Source organism: Mustela nivalis (assembly GCF_964662115.1).
Source record: "Mustela nivalis genome assembly, chromosome: 1".
In the NCBI taxonomy this organism is placed as follows: Eukaryota; Metazoa; Chordata; class Mammalia; order Carnivora; family Mustelidae; genus Mustela; species Mustela nivalis.
Window position 1 is genome coordinate 207,616,454 of NC_139020.1, and position 22,184 is coordinate 207,638,637.

General features: G+C 42.8%; 1 protein-coding gene and 1 pseudogene across 3 annotated transcripts; both read left to right on the plus strand.

The window, feature by feature from the left end:
* Positions 1 to 1,882: 1,882 nt before the first annotated feature.
* Positions 1,883 to 16,765, plus strand: LOC309864776 (uncharacterized protein). Of its 2 annotated transcripts, XM_082730586.1 has the most exons (5): positions 1,891 to 2,070; positions 6,277 to 6,475; positions 12,264 to 12,390; positions 12,585 to 12,657; positions 14,133 to 16,765. In XM_082730586.1, exons 2-5 carry the CDS (start codon positions 6,443 to 6,445, stop codon positions 15,670 to 15,672), a joined length of 1,773 nt encoding a protein of 590 aa, XP_082586712.1. In that variant the 5' UTR covers positions 1,891 to 2,070; positions 6,277 to 6,442; the 3' UTR covers positions 15,673 to 16,765. The 2 variants fall into 2 exon arrangements, with proteins under 2 accessions (XP_082586713.1, XP_082586712.1); XM_082730587.1 differs by lacking the exon at positions 6,277 to 6,475 and having other exon boundaries at positions 1,883 to 2,070.
* On the plus strand, positions 12,868 to 13,939 carry LOC309843194 (mitochondrial carrier homolog 2 pseudogene; annotated as a pseudogene). Its single transcript has one exon. The product of its transcript is annotated as a mitochondrial carrier homolog 2 pseudogene (transcript).
* Positions 16,766 to 22,184: the final 5,419 nt, after the last annotated feature.

Sequence of the window (22,184 nt, forward strand, 5' to 3'; positions counted from 1 at the left end):
ACAAAGAGAAGAATAGTGGTTCTCAGGGCAGTGGGGATTTGTTGTTTAATATGTATAGAGTTTCAGTTTTGCAAGATGAAAACAGTTCTGCAGACTGGTTTCACAGTCAGTGTGGCTTACACTACTGAACTCTACACTTAAAAATGGGTAAGATTATTTATAGAATTTGTATATTACCACCATGAGAAGTAAAAAGTTTAAGAGAATGAACACACAACCCATAGAATGAAAGAAAATTTTGCAAATAATATAACTGAAAAGTACTTGTATCAAAATATAGAGGGACACCTGGGTGGCTCAATTAGTTGAGCATCTGCCTCTTGATTACAGCTCAGGTCATGATCTCAAGGTCATGAGATTGAGCCCCATGTCAGGCTTCACACTTGGCGTGGAGTCTGCTTAGGATTCTCTCTTTCCCTCTTCTTCTGCCCTCCCTCCCCGACTTGCATGTATTCTGGAAAACAATATGGAGGTTCCTCAAAAATTAAAGAGAACTACCATACAGTCCAGGAGTCACACTACTGGGTATTTACCCCCAAATACAAAAACACTAATTCAAAGGAGTACATGCACCTCTATTTTTAAAAAAAATTTATTTATTTATTTGACAGACAGAGATCACAACTAGGCAGAGAGACAGGCAGAGAGAGAGGAGGAAGCAGCCTCCCCGCCGAGCAGAGAGCCCGATGCGGGGCTCGATCCCAGGACCCTGAGATCATGACCTGAGCCGAAGGCAGAGACTTAACCCACTGAGCTGCTGCCCCTGCACCTCTATGTTTATGCAGCATTATTTATAATAGTGAAACTCTGGAAGCAGTGTCCATCAATAAACGAATTGATAAAGAAGTGGTATCTATCTATCTATGCAACGGAATATTACTCAGCCATAAAAAAGAACGAGCTCTTGCCATTTACAACAACATAGATGGAACTAGAGAGTATAATGCTAAGTGAAATAAGTCAGTCAGAGAAAGACAAATACCATATGATTTCATTTATATGCAGAATTTAAGAAATAAAACAAACAAGCAAAGGAAAAAGAGAGAGAAAGACAAACCAAGAAACAGACTCTTTAGTATTAAGAACAAATTGATGGTTACCAGAGGGGAGATGGGTGAGGGCATGGGGGAAACAGGGGATGGGGATAAAAGAGTATATTTATCATGATGAAAAATAACATAAAGTAAAATGATAAAAAAAAAAAAGAAATGCTCCCCCCAAAGTTCCTCAAATAAGTGGAAAATGCTTTAAGAGTTTTGCAATCCAATCTCTTAAGCATTAATTAATGCTTTCAAACAACATCCCATATTTACGTAACCTTTTCTTGTTTCTTGTTATTTGAGACCAAACAGTAATCGAATTACCGTATAGGTTTTATAACTTTTATCTAGCACAGTTCTCTCAGGATACATTCAAACAGTGATCTAAAATAAATGTCTTTTCAGTATAAAACATATACCAGAGAATTTAGTCAATACAGTTTACAACTTGTGATTGGTTTTAGAAAAGTTCCTGCACCCACCTGGGCCTGGGGTTCCAACTTCCCACCACAGCGTGGTGCTTGGAAGGCAATAGGATTTGGAGGGGGGTGGGCAATAGGATTTTTAAAACTGTGAAGTAAGGATGGGAAAGTGTTGGGTGGAAGACCCAACGCTTTCAAATCATCAAACATCAAAATGGAGCCAGGTGACTCCTAAGGGTCTGTATTTGTAAAGAAGGGTCAAGTTCCACGAGTGGACGGTCCGCATTACCCTCCCAAGTAAAAATCCCGGGAGAGAACGAGTTTCCGCCGCGGTCCCCCAGACATCTCCCCTCTGGCCAGCAGTAACTCCCGAGAAAGCGGGGGTGGGCCTCGCTACCTGTCCAATCAGGGGAGAGGTCAGGGCAGGTGGGCGGGGCGATGCTCCGCAGTCACTCCGCGGGAGGTTCTGGCCCCCGCCATTGTTGGGATCGGGGGTCCCTGTCCTTAGAGCTTCCAGGTCGCTCTTCCCGGGTTTCTGTCTTTCTTAGACCTGTCCCTTCCCCGAAATCGTAGGCAGAACGCCGGGAGACCCCGGAAAGCTAGAGATGGTGAGTGTGCCGGCCGGGGCTTCCAGACAGGGGGGCGGAGTACCGGGTGGAACAGCCCGGAGACGGCGGGGGGCGCGAGCTGGCCTCCCTGCGGAGAACTCTGAAGTCTGCGACTCGAGTCGCTCCGTGGCGCCGCTCGGACTTCAGTCCCCTCCCGCGCGCGGCCTGGGGCCTGGGCCCGCAGCCGAGACCCCGGCGTCCTGTCCGGTCCCTGCGCCCGGCAACTTCCGCCCTGGGGACGGCTCTGCGCCCGCAGCTTCGCGTCTCTCCACGTTGTGCGGTGACCCCCGGTGACTGGGGACGATCGTGACTGGCTCCCTGGAGTTCGTGCTCGGGAGGTGCCATGGCCTGTGGGGTCCTCAGCCCTTCCTTTCTTTTCAGAAGGGACCTCGTTTCTCCTGAGTTTCCCCAAATTGTGGGAAATCCACGATCCTGTCGAGGCACCTGCGCCCCCCTCCACCCAACGCCCAGCTCTCCCTAGGACTGGCAGTCGTTGCGTAAATTTCCAGATTCCTTCTGGCCCACTTACCATTTCCAGTTCACAGCGTCACTAGGAACTAGCTATTCGTCCTTCATGGTGCATTTCAAACAGACCCAGTATTTCAATTATTTATCATTTTTTCCTGCTCTTGGTGGATGGCGCTTTTAAACGGGCTTAGTTTTTGTTCCTGGATATTTTACGGAAGAGAAAAATAGCGAATAATGACCTGGAACAACGTTGTATGAGATCCTTGTGCCCCTCCTTCCAGGGTCGTTCCTAGGTACAGCCATCCTATGGGAAGTCCTTCTGCTGGAGGTTCCTCTTTGAAACTTTCCTGGGTGACCTGTCCTGTAAGCATGATCCTTCCCTCGGTTTGTCACTTTTTTTTTTTTTTTTTAAATTTGACAGAGAGAGAGAGAGAGAGAACAGAAGCAGGCGGAGCAGTAGGCAGACGGAGAAGCAGGCTCCCCCGTGGAGCTGGGAGCCCGATGTGGGGCTGGATCCCAGGACCCCGGGATCATCCCGAGCCAAAGGCAGATGTTTAACTGTCTGAGCCACCCAGATGTTCCTCAGTTTATCACCTTTAAGCGATTTATTCAATGAACTTTAGTCTCAGATTTTTCAGTGAATAAAAATTTATTTAATCCATACATTGTGAAAAACTAAAATATTTTCAGACTCAAGAAAGGGGTGAGTTCAGGAAAAAAAAAATTCTAGTGTTACCCTGCAGGTATTATTCTTTTTTACTTTTTTCCTCCCTTGAGTGTGTTCCTGATACTCTGAGGTCTGTTCTTTAATTTGGAATGAGTTCAAATAGATTTCCAAGGCTTAGACTTGCAGACCTATAGTGTTCGACTATGATTAGTAGTTTATAAAACAAATTGTTCTGTTAATAATTAACATCTTATTATTTATTTATTTTTGTGACTGCAGTCCATACTTGTGAGGTTTCTTACTGAGCCAGTAAAGTGCCCTACATTTCCTCTTCCTTTCCACATAAACGCTGGTTTGAGTGATTTGCTGCATTGTTCAGACATTGAGTTTATGTCATTTAAGATATCACTGGTGGGGGCACCTGAGTGGCTCAGTGGGTTAAAGCCTCTGCCTTTCGCTCAGGTCATGATCTCAGGGTCCTGGGATCGAGCCCCACATCGGGCTCTCTGCTCAGCGGGGAGCCTGCTTCCCCCTCTCTCTCTGTCTGCCTCTCTGCCTACTTGTGATCTCTGTCTGTCAAATAAATAAACAAAATCTTAAAAAAAAAAAAAAGATATCACTGGTGGTGCAAAGCAATGTCAGTGGCAGGCAGAGTCCTCAGGATGGTGTCTCTAAGCTCTGACCCTCTTGAGCTTTCAAGGGGAAGTACATAATGCCCAGTTTTTCTTCCCGGATCGCCTCCCCTGCATGTGTGTGAAGTCCCAGAGTTCATTCCTGTGGCTGCTCACGTGTCTATTATCATTGCTTCCATATACTGACCCATTCCAGGGCTTCTGTCTCCACCAGGAGAGACTAGAATTGGGATTTTTTTTTTTTTTAAAGTAAGCTCTACGCCCAAGGTGGGGCTTGAGCTCACCATCCCAAGATCAGGAGTCACATACTCTACCCACTGAGTCAGCCAGGTGCCCCTAGAATGTGGAACTTTCTGAATGTGGCTTTCCTTCTGTCCCGTGGGAAGCAGGCCGCTCATATGTGTGGATCCTTATATGATTCCTTTAGTGATTAAATAGTACAGCCCTTTGGCTCTAGTTTCTTTAAGCACTTGGGCTCTGGAATTGTGAGTTGATTGAGAGATACAGTGGGAAAGCAAGAAAATTGTGGAACTAGATAGAATTTGTGTTCTCTTTAGACAGGAGAACTTCAAGACATGAGAGGCACTCAGTCAACTTTTCTTAAGGTCATTTTTCATTTTTGGATCAGTTAGAGCATGTCCATGCCCCTAGAGAATACTGACATTCAACAGGCTAAAGCAATTGAATTCCTGTTTTAATTGATGTAAGAAAAACTGCCCAAAGTTTAGGTAAATATTTGAAAACCCAGTGCATGTAAGGTGCTCAACTCAAACCCCTAATGTAAGTAATATGGTACTTATTTCTGGAAAATACCCTGCGTGTGATCTAGGGAATGGACAAACTAGGGTGCCCCATGTCCTGCTAATTAGACATTTGAAAATTTTCAGAAACCATACAAATGGTTTACATTTTTGTAACCTCTAGTGTTTTGTTTTTTTTTTCCTTTGGTAACCTCTAGTGTTTAAAGGAATTATATCTTAAAATGATTTCCTGTTACAAAGTTAAAATGAAACCAAGACTGTTAAATACTATAGTATAAATAAATTCATATATATATACATATATGAGTTCATATATATATACATATATTGTATATATATTTAAAGATTTTATTTATTCCAGAGAGAGAGAGAGAGAGAGGGAGAGGGAAGGAGTGGAGGGAGAGGGACAAACCAGCTTCACACTGAGCACAGAACTTGATGTGGGGCTAGAGCTAAGGACCATGAGATCATGATCTGAGCCGAAACCAAGAGTCAGATGCTCAAGTGACTGAGCCACCCAGGCGCCCCAAGTTTATATATATATTTACACTAAATTGGGGCACCTGGGTGGCTCATTGGGTTAAGCCTCTGGCTTCGGCTCAGTCATGATCCCAGGATCCTAGGATTGAACCCTGCATCAGGCTCCCTGCTTCCTCCTCTCTCTCTCTGCCTGTCCCTCTGCCTACTTGTGATCTCTCTCTCTCTGTCAAATAAATAAGATAAAATCTTTAGAAAATAAAATAAAATCAATTTGTAAGATAGGGAGTGTAACTTAATAAAATCACCGTGAACGGATCTGAGTTCCTTCCAGCACTATTAAGCCCAGCCACTCCCAAATACAGAGTTTTGATCATTTCTCGAGCCTCCTATATCCAAGAAGCAGCTGCAAGTGTATATTATTCTTACTGATGTTTGTCCTTGTCACTTACAAGTTGTCTTCACAAAAATGAGACCTCTTGCACTGTACCCTCTAACAATAGTTCATATGGCCCTTGAAGGATCGAAACCATATACAAAACCTGTTCAGTGAAGGGTTGATTATTCCCAGTGCTTCTCCTTTGGTGAAAAGCTGAATTTGACTTATTCTTACCTGGAACAACTGAATGACACCTCACAGTCGATTGCCACAACTGTGTAACTGTAACTGTGGTCACGCCCAATGCACCTCTATACTCAGTCCCCAACTTTAGGGAAATTATTGATTCAACCAATCAACAATAGGGTTAATACCCTGCTGTCCCAGATTGGGTGGGATCTGTTCTGGTTGGTGCTTATCTCAACAGCCTCACAGCGGCAGTGGCCTTTATCTTGAAGGGACACAGTACACCTTTTCTGGATCTTCAACAGTTTTGCCCTCCCAAACAGTCATCTGAACTGCATCTGGGTTTCTCCAAGAACACAGGTGCCCCATTAATGATCTCCTCCCCTGAGGACATACTAGGGAGGCAAACATTGAGAAAAGGAGCTAGCAAAATGTGGATGGGGCATTGTCATGCGTGAATGTGAGGCCTGGTCAACCTTGTTATTTTACTGGACCTTGATTGATAATGTGACACCTCCCCTCTCTAATATCACAAGGAAATAGCTCTTCTCCCAGCAGCACTCACATCTACTAGGTTCCAGAGGAAACATATTTCTTGTTTACAAATTTTACTTGAACTCATTTATGCTCTTACAGTGGGTACTGGTACCTCAAAAGGCTGGAGATTCTTGAAACTGCCACTGAACCGGCCCCGGTAGTGTCCGCAGCCTTCTTCGTTTGACTGCTTCCTTGACCTCCTTTCATGCCTTCTGGACTTACCATGATGGCCTTGAAAAAGGCTGCTCTTTGACCAGCTTGAGACATGGGGCAAACCGTGGACCTTTGGGATAGCCAGGTACAGGAGAGCATGGCCCTCTTTTGCAGTCTTTTGCAAGATGCCATGGTGTTGGAGGAAGACGCCTCCCTTTCCCAGACCCCTGGGCTCTCTGGGGAGCGCCATAGGAGTATCTGAGTGCAAAGCAATGGGAGTTCATAGACATCACCACGTTTGTGTGTAATGGAGTTTAGGCAGAACTGCTGCTTCTTATGTCTGAATTAGATCAGACCAGAGGGTCATCACAACTTACTGTACATCAATCAGTGATCTTAGCACCAGTTGACAGTTGACACCATCTTCACCTGTTCACTAGTCTGGAGTGACTCTCTGAGTTGCCCTACTGGGGTGAAAGGACTCTAGGAATCCTATGTCTCCACTATCCCCAATATAAATAAAAGTAACACTTGTCTATATGTATATTAAGGCCAGAACACAAGGCCTTGCCAGGAGCCATGTAATCGATGTCTAAGTCCAGATGTTACCGATAGTAACAAAGGCACTCATTTCACTTCTCAAAATACACTGCTGGGGCATTCTCACAGGCATTCACTGTTTCTCCTCTCTTCCAAGTCTCAGGGTGCAGACTTCATAAAGCACCATAATGGCTTACTGAAATAAGTTGAAATACATTGAATGAAAGATGGTCTGTGCCTCACATGGGTCAGTTATTAGGTGTGAATATTAATGTGTCTCTTTTTCTTTTCCTAGTAGACTTTTTTTTTAAGAGAAGTTAGGTTTACAGAAAATTTAATCGGAAAGTACAGAGACTTCCCACAAAATCCCTCTGCTTGGACACAGTTTGTCCTATATTTTATATCTTGTATTGTTGTAATACATTTGTTACATTTGTTGAACCAACTTTAGTGCATGAAGTCCATACATTAAGGTTGACTCTGTGTTGTATAATCTCAGGACCTCAGCTAATGTGAAATGACATGTCTCTGTCATTTTTTTTTCAAGATTTTATTTATTTATTTGACAGAGAGAGAGATCGATCACAAGTAGGCAGAGCAGCAACAGGTCAGGGTGGGGGAAGCAGGCTCCCTGCTGAGCAGAGAACCTGATGTGAGGCTCGATCCCAGAACCCTGAGATCATAACCCAGGCCAAAGGCAGAGGCTTAACCCACTGAGCCACCCAGGCACCCCTGTCTGTCATTTTTGTATCCTATAGAATACTTTCACTCTCTTGAAAATCTCCTGTTCTCTACCTGGTCATTCACCCCTCCCTCCCACCCCAAAACCCAAGTAACCAAAGATCTTTTGATGCCTTTTAATTTTCTCTTTTCTGGGAAATGCCCTATGATTGGAATCATAGTGTGTAGCCTTGTTATGTAGTTTTCTTTCACTTAAGAATATGATTTTTAGGGGCGCCTGGGTGGCTCAGTGGATTAAGCCGCTGCCTTCGTCTCAGGTCATGATCTCAGGGTCCTGGGATCGAGTCCCGCATCGGGCTCTCTGCTCAGCAGGGAGCTTGCTTCCCTCTCTCTCTCTCTCTGGCTGCCTCTCTGTCTACTTGTGATTTCTCTCTGTCAAATAAATCTTTAAAAAAAAAAAAGAATATGATTTTTAACTGTCCTTGAGTCTTTTCGTTTGATAATCCGATTTCTCTCATCACTGTAAAATATTTCATCCAGTGGATATACCAGTGATTTTTTTTTTTAATCAGCTCACCTATTGAAATTGTCTTGGTTCCATGTAAGTCATGACAAGTGTGCATAAAGCTCCTGTAAACATTCACATGTAGGATTTTTATGAACATAAGTTTTAAATTCATTTGTGTTCATTTGAAACACATAATTGCTGCATAGTATGGTAAATGTAGGCTTAGTGTTAAAAAACTGCCTTTCTTCCAATGTAGGTTTACCATTTTCCGTTTCCACCAGCAATGAAGTTGGTTTGATGTTCTCATGATGTTTAGCCATTGTAACAAGCAACTGGTGATACCTCATTGTTCTTTTTAAAATTTTTATTAAAAAACATTTTTTTAAAGATTTTTATTAATTATTTGACATACAGAGATCACAAGTAGGCAGAGAGGCAGGCAGAGAGAGGGAGGGGGAAGCAGGCTCCCCGCTGAGCAGAGAGCCCAATGCAGGACTCGATCCCAGGACCCCGGGATCATGACCCAAGCCAAAGGCAGAGGCTTAACCCACTGAGCCACCCAGGTGCCCCTCTCATTGTTCTTTTTATGTGCAACTTCCTAATGAAATAAGATTTTGAAATTGTTTTCATGTGCTTATTTACTGTCTATATATCACTGATGAGGGATGTGTTTAGATATTTTCCCATCTTCATTTGGATTGTTTTCCGTTTGTTGGCATTTTAAGAATATTTTGCTTGTGTTCAATGCCAGTCCTTTATCAGATAAGTGATTTGAAAGATTTTCTGCCAGACTATGGTTTGTGTTTTCATTCTGTTAACTTCTGTTTCACCTCCATCAGAATTCTTAAAGGCGGAATTCTGTGCAAGGGTGAGTCCACCCAGGTGCTGGCGAGGTTGGTGTGTCCATGGCGAGGGAGGAGCTGTGCACACCCTGTTTTCTATTCCCCTTACCCATACCACTGAGTTTCACTGAGTAGTTTTTCACTGTAATGAAAATGTTTGTTGTTGTTTTTTTTAAGAAAATTAGTCACCAAACACCACATCACCAGGATTTTCAACTGTCTTATCTTTTAGGAGTGTTGAAATTAACAATTTGTACTAAGATCTATGATCAAATTTGAGTTAACTTTTGTGAAAGGTATAAATTCTGTAGATTAAAAAAAATTTTTTTTGCATGTGGATGTCTAGTTCTTTTGGCATTATTTCTTGGAAAAACTGTTTCCATTGAGTTACCTTTGGTTCTTTGTTAAAGATGAGTTCACTGTATTTGTGTAGATTTCTGGAAAGCAATTGCCTTTCTATATTAACTTCATATAATTTTTCTAAAGATTTTATTCATTCATTTGAGAGGGAGAGAGAGAGAGCATGCACAAGCTGGGCAAGTGGCAGGCCAGGGGAGAGGGAGAAGCAGGCCCCCACTGAGCAATGAGATGGATATAGGGCTTGATCCCAGGACCTTGGGGTCATGACCTGAGCCAAAGGCAGACATTTAACCAACTGAGTCACTCAGGCACCCCAACTTTTTACATATTTATTCTTTTTTTAAAGTAGGCCCCATGCCCAGTGTGCGGCTTGAACTCACGACCTAAGATTAAGTGTTGTACGCTCTATTAACTGAGTCAGTCAGGCACCCAAATATTCACTTTCTTTAAAAAAGATTTTATTTATTTATTTGAGAGAGATAATGCACATGTGAGAGAGCAAAAGTTGGGGGGAGATGCAGAGGGAGAGGGAGAAGCAGACTTCCTGCTGAGCAGGCACCCTGATGCAGAGCTTGATCTCAGGATGCTGGGATCACAACCCAGGCTGAAGGCAGACACCTAACCAACTGAGCCACCTAGGTGCCCCTTAACTTTTAAAATTATTTTTAAAAAAGATTTATTTTTTATTTTTAAAAAAGATTTTATTTATTCATTTGACAGAGAGAGAGATCACAAGCAGGCAGAGAGGCAGGCAGAGACAGAGAGGGAAGCAGGCTCCCCGCTGAGCAGAGAGCCTCTGCGACAGGTAGAGGCTTAACCCACTGAGCCACCCAGGCGCCCTGATTTATTTATTTTAGAGAGAGAGAGAGAGAGAGCAAGCAAGGGGAGGGGAAGGGCAGAGGGAGAAAAGCAGGCTCCCTGCTGGGAGTGGAGCCCCATGGGCCTGATCCCGTGACCCAAAAGTTGGATGGATGCTCAGTCAGCTGAGCCACCCAGGTTCCCTTAGCTTTTTATCTTTTTTTTTTTTTTAAGATTTTATTTATTTATCAGAGAGAGAGAGGGGGAGAGAGCGAGCACAGGCAGACAGAATGGCAGGCAGAGGCAGAGGGAGAAGCAGGCTCCCCGCTCAGCAAGGAGCCCGATGTGGGACTCGATCCCAGGACGCTGGGATCATGACCTGAGCCGAAGGCAGCTGCTTAACCAACTGAGCCACCCAGGCGTCCCCAGCTTTTTATCTTTTATTTTTGCTCTTGGTTCGTGGGGTTTTCTTTGTTATTTGGAATTTTTTTCATTTTCTCAATTGACAATCTTTTTTATTAAAGATTTTATTTATTTATTTAACAGAGAGAGAGAGACAGCGAGAAAGGGAACACAAGCAGGGGGAGTGGGAGAGGGAGAAGCAAGATTCCTGCTGAAGAGGGAGCCTGATGTGGGGCTTGATCCCAGGACGCTGGGATCATGACCTGAGCCAAAGGCAGACGCTTAACGACTGAGCCACCCAGGTGCCCCTCAATTGACAAAGACAGTTTTATTTCTTACTTCCCCAAATGTTTACCTTTCATTTTTTGTTATTTACCTTTTGTTATTGCCCTTGTCTGAGTGTATTAGCTAAGAATTCCAGTATAATGTCATTTAAGTGTAGTGAGAGGGGACATTCTTGCCATCACCCTGAGGTTACCAGAAAGCATGTTTTTTTTTTTTTTTCCCAAATCATGCACTTACATTAAATAAGTTCCCAGTTGATGTAGAGGTACATGGGGCCAGTGGGGTGGTATTCTCTTACTTCAGTGATTTGCTGTCAGTCTTTTTAGTGGGCCCTTGTCCCTGGGCTTGCCCTACTATAAGGAGAAAGAAGTATGGTAAGTATCCTCAGTTCTTAGCAAAATCCTCTTGAATCCCTTGAAATTACTTCAGTATTAATCGTGAATGAGTGTGTTTTGTCTAATGAGGCACCTCTTGTCCACTTACTAGGTAGCTTTTATCATGGAGTTTTGGATTCCTGAAATAGCAAGCTTTTTAAAAAAAAATATTATTTGAGAGGAAGAGAGAGAGAGGGAGCAGAGGAAAGAGCAGATGGAGAGGGAGAAGCAGACTCCACGCTGAGCAGGGAGCCTGAGAGGGGTGGGATCCTGGGACTCTGGGATCATGACCTGAGCCGGAAGCAGACACCCAACCAACTGAGCCACCCAGGTGCCCCCTAAAATAGCAAGCTTTGATTAAATGTTTAGAATGTTGAGCTGTAGCTCCCAGCTTCTGGGTATAAGACAGGAACTGGAGATTGGGTTAATCACCAGTGGCCAGTGATTTAATAAATTGTGCCGATGTAATGAAACCTCCATCAGAATTCTTAAAGGCGGAATTCTGTGCAAGGGTGAGTCCACCCAGGTGCTGGGAGGTTGGTGTGTCCATGGCGAGGGAGGAGCTGTGCATACCCTGTTTTCTATTCCCCTTACCCATACCACTGCCTTAACTTTCCTATGCATTGCAGCTTTTCTCTGTTCCTGGGTTGTATGCTTTACAGTAAACGGGTAATGGTAAATAAAGTATTTTGCTAAGTTTCTCAAAATCATTTCAGTAAATTAACAGATAAGACAGAGTGTAGCAGAAATCTGTGAATTTGTAATTGGCTACTGAAATAGTAAACTTGGCTCCCCATTTGTAGCTGGTAATACAAGTAGGGGCAGTGTGTGAGACTGACTTCTTAAACTATGAATCTGACTTAAATTTTGGGTAGTTTAGATTAGAATTGAATTGTTGGACACCTGTTTGGTGACATAGAATTGGAGAAGTGGCTGTGGAACAAATACCACATATTTGGTGTCAGGAGTGAGAAAACACTATCATCCTTACAATGTCCCACCTTTGGAACAGGAAGGAAAGAAATACCCTTGCCCCTCAGGTCACTTGGGCTCTGGAAGTCATATGTAAACTGCTTATTAATTGAGTATAAGTCTTCAGTGGTCTGTCTCACCCATCCTATATACATATATGGGATTATTCAGGACTCAGTGGCCTTTGAGGATGTGACTGTGAAGTTCACCATGGAGGAGTGGGCTCTCCTAGATCCCTCCCAGAAGAAACTCTACAGAGATGTGATGCAGGAAACCTTCAGGAACCTGGCCTCAATAGGTAGGATGATGCCATTCTTACTTGCTAAATCAATTAGAGATTCAGTGTAACTTGCTCATCAGGGCTATTTCAGGGGAGAAAAATGGGATGGGAATATTTTCATCAATAAACCTGCTGTGGTCACAACTCATCATGGACCTAGAATCCTAACAATTTTTGTATAAATTTTTATAATTTATACTGCTTTTTTCTAGTTTGTGGTTCAGAGGAAAAATGGGATATCCATGACAGTGAAGATCGGAATGAAAATCATGGGACAGATCTAAGGTGAGTAGCATTCACATGAGAAAACAGAGTTTCATTAAAGAATCTAGAAATGTCATGAAATTTTAAAAACAAGCAAATAAATCACCCCAGCTTTAAATTCATTGATCCTTAAGATATTTTCACCAAAAGTGTTTTTTCCTCACATGTAACTGAGATGTACAGTTTCTGAAAAATGGTGTATCTGAAAACTGCATGTAGAAATACCATTTATGGGTCCGTCCGCGGGTGCCATCATGGCGGACGCGGCCAGTCAGGTGCTCCTGGGCTCCAGCCTCACCATCCTGTCCCAGCCGCTCATGTACGTGAAGGTGCTCATCCAGGTGGGATATGAGCCTCTTCCTCCAACAATAGGACGAAATATTTTTGGGCGGCAAGTATGTCAGCTTCCTGGTCTCTTTTGTTATGCTCAGCACATTGCGAGCATCGATGGGAAGCGTGGGTTGTTCACAGGCTTAACTCCAAGACTGTGTTCAGGTGTCCTTGGAACTGTGGTCCATGGTAAAGTTTTACAGCATTACCAGGAATGTGACAAGGTTGAGGATTTAGGCTCTGGAAATGCACAGAAAGAAGTCACACCTTCCTTCGACCAAGTTATCAAGGAGACGACTCGAGAAATGATGGCCCGTTCTGCTGCTACCCTCATCACACATCCCTTCTACGTGATCACTATAAGATCTATGGTACAGTTCATTGGCAGAGAATCCAAGTACTGTGGACTTTATGATTCCATAGTAACCATCTGTCGTGAAGAGGGCATCCTAGGATTTTTTGCGGGTCTTATTCCCCGCCTCCTAGGTGACATCATTTCTTTGTGGCTCTGTAACTCACTGGCCTACCTCATCAATACCTATGCACTGGACAGTGGGGTTTCCACCATGAGTGAAATGAAGAGTTATTCCCAAGCTGTCACAGGATTTTTTGCCAGTATGTTGACCTATCCCTTTGTGCTTGTCTCTAATCTTATGGCTGTCAACAACTGTGGGCTTGCTGGTGGATGCTCTCCTTACTCCCTGATATATACTTCTCGGATAGACTGCTGGTGCATGCTGCAAAAAGAGGGAAATATGAGCCGAGGAAATAGCTTGTTTTTCCGGAAGGTCCCCTTTGGGAACACTTATTGTTGTGACCTGAGAATGTTAATTTGAAGATGTGGGACAGGGACAGTGACATTTCTATAGTCCCAGATGCACAGAATTATGGGAGAGAATGTTGATTTCTATACAGTGTGGCGTGCTTTTTTAATAATCATTTAATCTTGGGAAAATGGAAAAAAAAAAAGAAATACCATTTATGAATATTACTGTTTTGATAATACTTAAGATAGAGGCCTGTTGCAAAGCTCTCAGTATGTTCATTTTCAAACAATCAAAATATGCAGAAAACCAACATTTTCCTTGAAGATGGTACAAAAGTCACTGTCATAATTAATAAGATTATTAATAACCTATTAACAATATGCTTCTCATATTTTACAGCAGTCAAATGGTAGAAAGACTCCGTAAAAGCAAAGAATGTAGTCAGTATGAAGAAATCTTCAGCCAGATTCCACATCATAATCAGAAGAAGAAAAGTCCTACCAGAATAAAACTACGTAAATGTACTTTGTGTGGACAAGTGTTCATGTGTCATTCATCCTTTAACAAGCACTTGAGATCTCACACTGGACACAAGCCATATGAGTATCAGGAATGTGAAGAGAAGCCTTATAAATGTAAGGAGTGTGGGAAATCCTTCAAGCATCGGCAATCCATCCGAATGCATGAAAGGACACACACTGGACAGAGGCCCTATGAATGTAAACACTGCGGAAAAGCTTTCATTTGTCGCAATTACTTTCAAATTCATGAAAGGGCACACAGTGGGGAAAAGCCCTACAAGTGTACAAAATGTGGCAAAACCTTCAGTTATTCAAGTAACTTACATAAACATGAAAGGACTCATATTGGAGAGAAACCTAGTGACTGTAAGCAATGTGGTAAAGCTTTCCGTTGTCTCAGGTCCTTTCGAATCCATGAAAGGATACACAGTGCAAAAAAGCCCAAGGAATGTACAAAATGTGGTAAAACCTTCAGTTATTCAAGTAATTTACGTAAACACGAGAGAAGCCATAATGGGGAGAAACCCTATGAATGTAAGGAAAGTGGGAAAGCCTTTCATCCTCTTACCAAATTTCGAAGAGACATGATCAAGCAAAGTGGAGATGGACTTTATAAATGTAAGGAGTGTGGGAAAGCCTTCAGGTGTCCCAAAAACTGTCGTAGTCACGAAATGACACACAGTGGAGTGAAGCCCTGCGAATGTAAGGAATGTGGTAAAGCTTTCAGTTCTCCCAGGTCCCTTGGAAAACACAGAAGAATTCATACTTCAGGGAAGCCTCATGAATGTAAGGGATGTGGTAAAACTTTTCGTTATCCCAGTTCCCTTCGAAATCATGAAAGAACTCATACTGGGGAGAAACCTTATAAGTGTAAGGAATGTGGGAAAGCTTTTAGTTGTCCCAATTACTTTCGAATTCATGAAAGAATTCACACTGGAGTCAAACCATATGAATGTAAGCAGTGTGGAAAAGCTTTCAGTTGTGTCCAGTCCTTTCGAATACATGAAAAGACACATAGTGCAGAAAAACCCTATGAATGTACAAAATGCAGTAAAATCTTCAGATATTCAAGTAACTTACACAAACATGAGAGATTGCATACTGATGATAAACGTTATGAATGTAAACTATGTGGTAAGGCCTTCAGCAGTCACTATTATGTTCAAAAACATGAAAGAACGCACACTGGAGAAAAGCCTTATGAATGTAAGGAGTGTGGGAAAAGCTTCATTTTTCGGTCAGGTGTTCGATCACACATGGTGATCCACACTGGAGATGGTCCTTATAAATGTGCGAAATGTAAGAAAGCATTTCTTTCTCCCAGTTCGTTACAAACACATGAAAGAACTCACACTGGAGAGAAGCCTTATCGATGTAGAATTTGTTGTAAAGCCTTCAGTCTTATTCATTCTTTATAAAATCATGAAAGAACTCATCTGTGAGACAGAGTCTATGGAAGTAAGGAATGTAAGAAAGCTGTAATTTGTTGCTTAGTTTTTCATGCACACTGGAGAGAAACTATAGAAACGTATGGAATGTAGGAAAGCCTTCTGTTATCCTGTTTCCTTCAGAACTTACCAGAAAAGTCAATAGAGAGAATTTCATTGATGGTAAACAATGTAGGAAATCTTCACTTGTCCCACAACACTGAAAATCATGTTAGATTATTCCCTGGATTCATACTATAGACTAAAAAATAAGAACTTTTTACAGATATTTTAAAGGTAGTGTGAAAATTATATGGGAAAGAAAGAAGTAATATAGGTAAACTTTGTGAACATGAATTCATGGAGAATACTTATGAAAATTCACAACATTAAAGAAATTATAAATGTTATACACACTATGGTCTTTATCAGATTTTCATTCCTTTTTGAAAAAAAGATTTTATTTATTTATTTGTCAGAGAGAGCGAGTAAGACCTCAAGCAGGCAGATTGGCAGGCAGAGGCAGAGAGAGAAGCAGGCCCCCCGCTGAGCAAGGAGCCCGATGTAGGACTTGATCCCAGCACCCTGGGATCATGACCTGAGGTGGAGATAGCGGCATAACCAACTGAGCCACCCAGGCAGAATTGAGGAGAATTCTTAAAAGTATTTCTCTGTACTGTGGACTTCCACTTACTTTTACAAGCAGATTCTGAAGTGAGATAATTATGTAGGCACTTTTAAAACAAGAGTTCCCAAGTTTAATAAGTAAATTTTTCCTTAGTAACATTTTATACTCTTATTTTGAAATCTGTTGGGCCCATGGGTGATTGAAGTGTATTTCTAATATGCAAATATGTTTAATTTTTATATTTAAAATTATGTAAGGAAAGGAATGTTGAAAAATAACACTTTCGTATTTTCCTTTCCCTGGTGTCCTCCTGTGGGGCAAGTACTCAGTATGCTTTAGTCATTATTTCTATATTCTGCATTTCTTTATTAACAGAAAGCTCCCATCTCATTGGCCTGAAGAGCCTTATTCTGTTTTCCTAAATAGTTGCCATACAGTTGTGAATATGTAAAGTTCATCATACATTATAGTCTTGTGCATTATTTTCTTCTTTTGTCCTTTGCTCTTTGTCATTGGTTATGGCTGGGACTTGGAGTATAGAGTTACATTAAGAATAGAGGCCTGTGTGAGATAGAAAAATAAATCTAGAGTTGGAAATGACCCTCCTTGAAGCTGTTAATGTCAGAGTCAGTCATGCAAACTACTAGATTCCTAGAATCTGTTGCATTTATGGTTTCGTGTTAGAATTTACCAAAGCCTAATTTACATAAAACTTGGAATTCAGAAGAGAAATAGGACTAGGCACATTTTTCAGCCACCTGTATAGAGGTGGGTAGAAGCATACACCTTCACAGACACGTGCTTCCAGCCTGTTTTCCTTATTCCTTTTTTTTTTTTTCCTGGAAACCAAGAATAATCTCAAAACCATTGCCAACTGCTTGACTTCCATTGGATCTGAGCAATAGGCTTCTCCACTTGGCTCCAGAGTTCTACATCAAAGATCCAGCATGGGTTAAAATTTTCCTGCAAGTCCTCAAGTACCCACAAATTTAGATTGTTATGGTTGAGAATGTTCTCTGAAGTGTTACTCTCCTCTTTTCTAGATTTTATTCATATAAAGTCTAATTTGTGTATTAGACATATTTTTCTGTTAATAACTATTGACTGTTCTTTTGAGATGATGGAATGTTCTCTATCTTGAGAGTGTTACAGTTATACATTTGTGAAAATACATAACTACTCTTAAATTACATGTGTATATTTACTAAAAGCAATTAATAGAAAATAGTAAAAATGCTGTTACATGCTAGGAAAGTGTTAAAACCCTAACTTTGATTTCTGTGTGCGCCGTTTGTCCTCCAACGTAGGAAGTAGTCTAAGAAGGGGGGAAGAAGGCCACCAGAGACCTGTCTTGGATCCCAGCCTGACATAGGAAACCCCTCCAGGGCCACACCTACCTGCATGTCATACACATATCTGGTGAGAAAGCCGTAAGGCTCCTGGTGCCACCTCAAACAGCAGGATTCTCAGATCATAACTTAAGAATGCTGTTGTCTGAAACAAGGGTGCAGCTAACGGATGCTGGTGGGAGCTGCCTGGGTTTTTCCTAATCTAATCTTGGGTTATCAACATCAGGTTCCCTGAGAGCTGGTCTTGAGGCCATTTCCAGGTGTTACGTTTCTCATCTCTTACCTTCTTGCCTTCTCTGGGCCAGCTTGCTGAGAAACAAGTTTAAGTCATACGTATCTATTTAGTTATATGTGTGTGTGTGTATTTTTTTTTTTTTTAAGGGCGGACAGGAGGGGCAGGGATAGAGAGAGACTTAAGAGGGCTCCATGCCCAGGGCTGAGCACCACCTAGGGCTCAGTCTCACAACCCTGAGATTATGACCTCAGCAGCAATCAAGAGTCAGACGCTTAACCGACCGAGCCACTTAGGTGCCCCCCAAGTTTAGGGTTAATGCAACACCTGTACTATAGAAATGTTCTTGGTCACAACTGCAGGTGACTGCGAAGTGATGCTGTGGAAGAACCTGGAACGGTCAGGAGACACCGGCCCCTCAAGCAGAGTCACCCCTGCTGCCCCACGAGCATCAGCTAGGCACCAACCAGCGCAGCTTCACAGTAGTCTCAAAACCTCCCGTGATGTCAAAAAAGAGAACCCTGCTTTGTTCTAGTCCCAGGCACCACTGTCCCTAAACCTCCCTCCCTGAGTTTGTGGCACAGGCCACCTTGAGGCTTCAGCTGCCCATGTGCCAACTAAGCCCAGGTTCCCTTCCTTCAGAGCCTCCCTGCAGGGTGAGTTTGGAGGCAACCCCCGAGGCCCAGGCCAACTCTCTTCTGGACTAGGACTCACCCTACAGAGTACCGGCGGTGGTCTGTGGGAAATGGAGATCCCTGACGGACCCTCCGCAGCCCCAAGTTTCCCTTTGTAAACATGGCCCCCAGAATGCAATGGGGTCCAACGTTTAAAAAGTGGCAGAAACATGGCGGATTCCCTCCCTCCCGAAAGCACCCAGACGCAGGAGGTGGTGCCCTCCTTTGTCAGAGACCACACCACCTGATATCTTGAAGACACAGAAATGGGTTCTGGAATGTCTTAACGTCATCTTGCAACAGCATCTAGTGCTTTCCTGAGTCCACAAAGTGATCTCTCTGTGGCTGTGAGACCTGGAGTTTAAGGTTCTGAGGCTGCCACGCTCCCCACCAGCAGACGTTAACTAGGACGGACAGCCATCAAGGCCTCGGTGAGGACAAGCCAACATGGCTGACCTGAGCGAGGTCTGCGCACAGATGAGACCTCAGGCGGGCATGGATACCATACTGAGGAGAACACAGCAGAGGACATGGCAGCAGGGGGAGGAGACACTAGTCTGTGTTCCCCTCAGTGAATCCTCCACAGAGAAGCAAAACGTGGGGCACCTGAGTGGCTTAGTTGGTTAAGTGTCTGACTTGGGTTTCTGCTCAGGTCATGCTCTCAGGGTCATGTTCTCAGGGTCATAGGAAATCATGCCTGGCCTGGGGCTCTGTGCTCAGCAGAAAATCTACTTGAGATTCTCTCTCTCTCCTTCTGCCCCTCCCGCCCTCAAATAAACAAGTAAATCTTAAAAAGAAAAGCAAAATGAGGACATGTAACGTCATGAGGGGTGTGTTTCTAGATGCAGTTACAGCAGCGCGGGGGGCTGGCCCACAGTAGCTCCAGCTCTCATGGGCCCCAACTCACCTCTCGAGGCTCCTGAGTAGCATTCTTTTAGACATGACCTTGTATGGTTTCTGTTCAGGAAGTGTGAAGTCACTGGGCCATCAGGAAGGGCACATGGATCCTCCTGTGGGAGTTGGTTTGTTTGGGGGCCAGATGACACCCCTCTGTCACATGGGAAGGAGATGAGAACAATTCACTTGGCTCTGATCAAGCCAAGCAGACATGGTTCCTGTGATGAGGCGGGGTGTGTGAATGTCTGTGAGGCCAGTTAGTCAACAAGGGTCAATCTCCAGTGTAACAGGCGCTCTAGTGGGTACTGCAGTGAGTGACAGGGAGCAAACATCCTTGTCTCCTTAAGGTTGACATTCTAGAAGACCAGAACTACAAGTAAGATACCTAATGTATCTTAGGTGGTAGTCCTAAGGAGGGAGAGAAAACTTCAGGGGAATCCAGAGGGCCTGGGCTGGTCATTTCTGGGCCATTATCTCTGGGGTCTGTGAATTTGGGTATTTGTGTGTGTCCCCACAAATGTGTCATGACCGTCTCCAATTCCCTATGTTAGCCTGGGAAGGTGCGCATATCTGTTCTCTGGAACATTTTTTAGTCTTGCCTAATTGCCCTAATTGTACCCCCTCCATTACCACATCGAAATGAACTGGTGAGAGCAAACTTTTTTTGTCTTTTTTTCTGATCTTAGAAAGCTTTTATTTTTTCACCATCAAGTATTTGTTAGCTCTGGGTTTTTCCTTGACTACGGATTTCATGCGGACGTAGCTTTTTGAGGTAGTTTATCACAGCTAATTGAGTGTTTTCCTTGTGAGGGTGTGTTGAACTTTGTCAACTGCTTGTTTGTATTTATTGAGATGATTCTCCAGTTTTTGACATTTATTCTATGAACGGTCCATTACATTAATTCCTTTTCAGATGTAAAACCAACATTGTTCCCATTCCATGGTTTGAATCCCAAGTAGTCATGATGTTTAGGTCATTTTATATATTGCTGGGATCAGCTGGTTAGTATTTCATTGTGGCTTTTTTCATGCACAGTAAAAGGAAGTATTTGTGTACTGTATTATAATGTTGTGTATAGTATAAAATCATCCAATACGGCATGGCGTATACTTTACAGACTATTATCAGCCATAATGGGTATCATTACCATGTCTTTCCACAGAATTATTTAAATAAGCCATTCACATACCCCCATGGCATATAGGAGAACCTCACCAATTTGATTCTGCAAAGCCCACCTCCCTTTGCCCTCGCTGGTTTTCTCTGCTCCAGAGTGGAACTGAAGTGTCAATATATGTTTCCAAAAATTGAAGTAATTTATTAGCCTGAGATCGAAACGAGTATGTCCAGTTTGATTTTTATTATTTGTGCCAAGACATATGGGATCCTCTTTTGTATTTGAGTCATTATGAGGCACGATTATCCTAGAGTGCTTTATCCCAAAGGGGTGACCTTGGATAAGGAGTTCTCCCAGACAACTAGATCATTGGCAATCCTAACGGTCTGTAAAAATGTGGAGATAAAGTAGACTGTTGGCCAGGACCTCCTCCAGCATGATTTTCTGGAGTATGATTAATCCTGCTGCCAGTGGGTCCTGTCTTTGATCAGGGGTGGCCTAGTTAAGGACAGAGAGCAGCAGCTCTCCCATGTTCTCCATCACATGTGCTGGTGATATGCTACCATGGATATTACAAAAGGTGCAAGATATATTCTTAATAGCAGAGCAAAGCTTATTTCAAAATGTAAACGACATTACCTTTGTCAATCAAAGAGAAGAAAAATACGGACTTTAAATTGCTTCCTTTTACATAACCTCGGAAAAGATAAGAAACAAATTATGTTGTTATCTATAGGAGCATGCGGAGACTAGATGTCAATGCCAGAAGACATGCTGGGAGTGTCTTTAGGTGCATTTCTACATCTCAGTCTAAGTTTTTGAACTTGATAATCATAATAAACAATTCATGATAAGAAATTTGTCTTACCCATATATTTCTTTACATTATACATATTGATTATAGATCACTTACAGTTATATTTATTGATCACATCAATATAGATAAAAAGAGAAAAGATTCAAATTCATACAATCAGGAAGAGGGACATTGCTACCAACATTACGGAGATAAAAGGATGGTGAAAGGAATTAATGAGAAATTGTCTAGAAACAAACTAGATAATTCAGATGAAATGGACAAATTCCTTAAAACAACAAACTACTGAAACTACCTCAAGAATAAATGGGAAGGGGCGCCTGGGGAGCTGAGATGGTTGAGCATCTGCCTTCCGCTCAAGTCTTGATCTCCAAGTTTTGGGATCGAGCCCCATGTTGGGCTCCTGGCTTGCCCGGAAGTCTGCTTCTCCCTCTCCTTTTGTCTCTCCCCCTGCTTGTGCTTGCTTTGTCTCTCTCTCTCTCTCTCTCTCTCTCAAAGGAATGAATAAAATCTTTTTAAAAAAAAGTGGGAAATCTGAACACCTCTATAACAAGTAAGGAGGTTGGTTTAATTTAATACCAATCCTTCACAACTCTTTTAAAAATTTAAGTGAAGTGGTGCCTGGGTGGGTCAGTTTGTTAAACGTCTGCATTTGGCATAGGTCATGATCTTAGGGTCCTAGGATAGAGCCCCACATTGGGCTTTCCTGCTCAGTGGGGAGCCTGCTTCTCCCTTTCCCTCTGACCCTCTCCCCTGCTCATGCTCTTGTTCTCCCTCTCTCTCAAAGG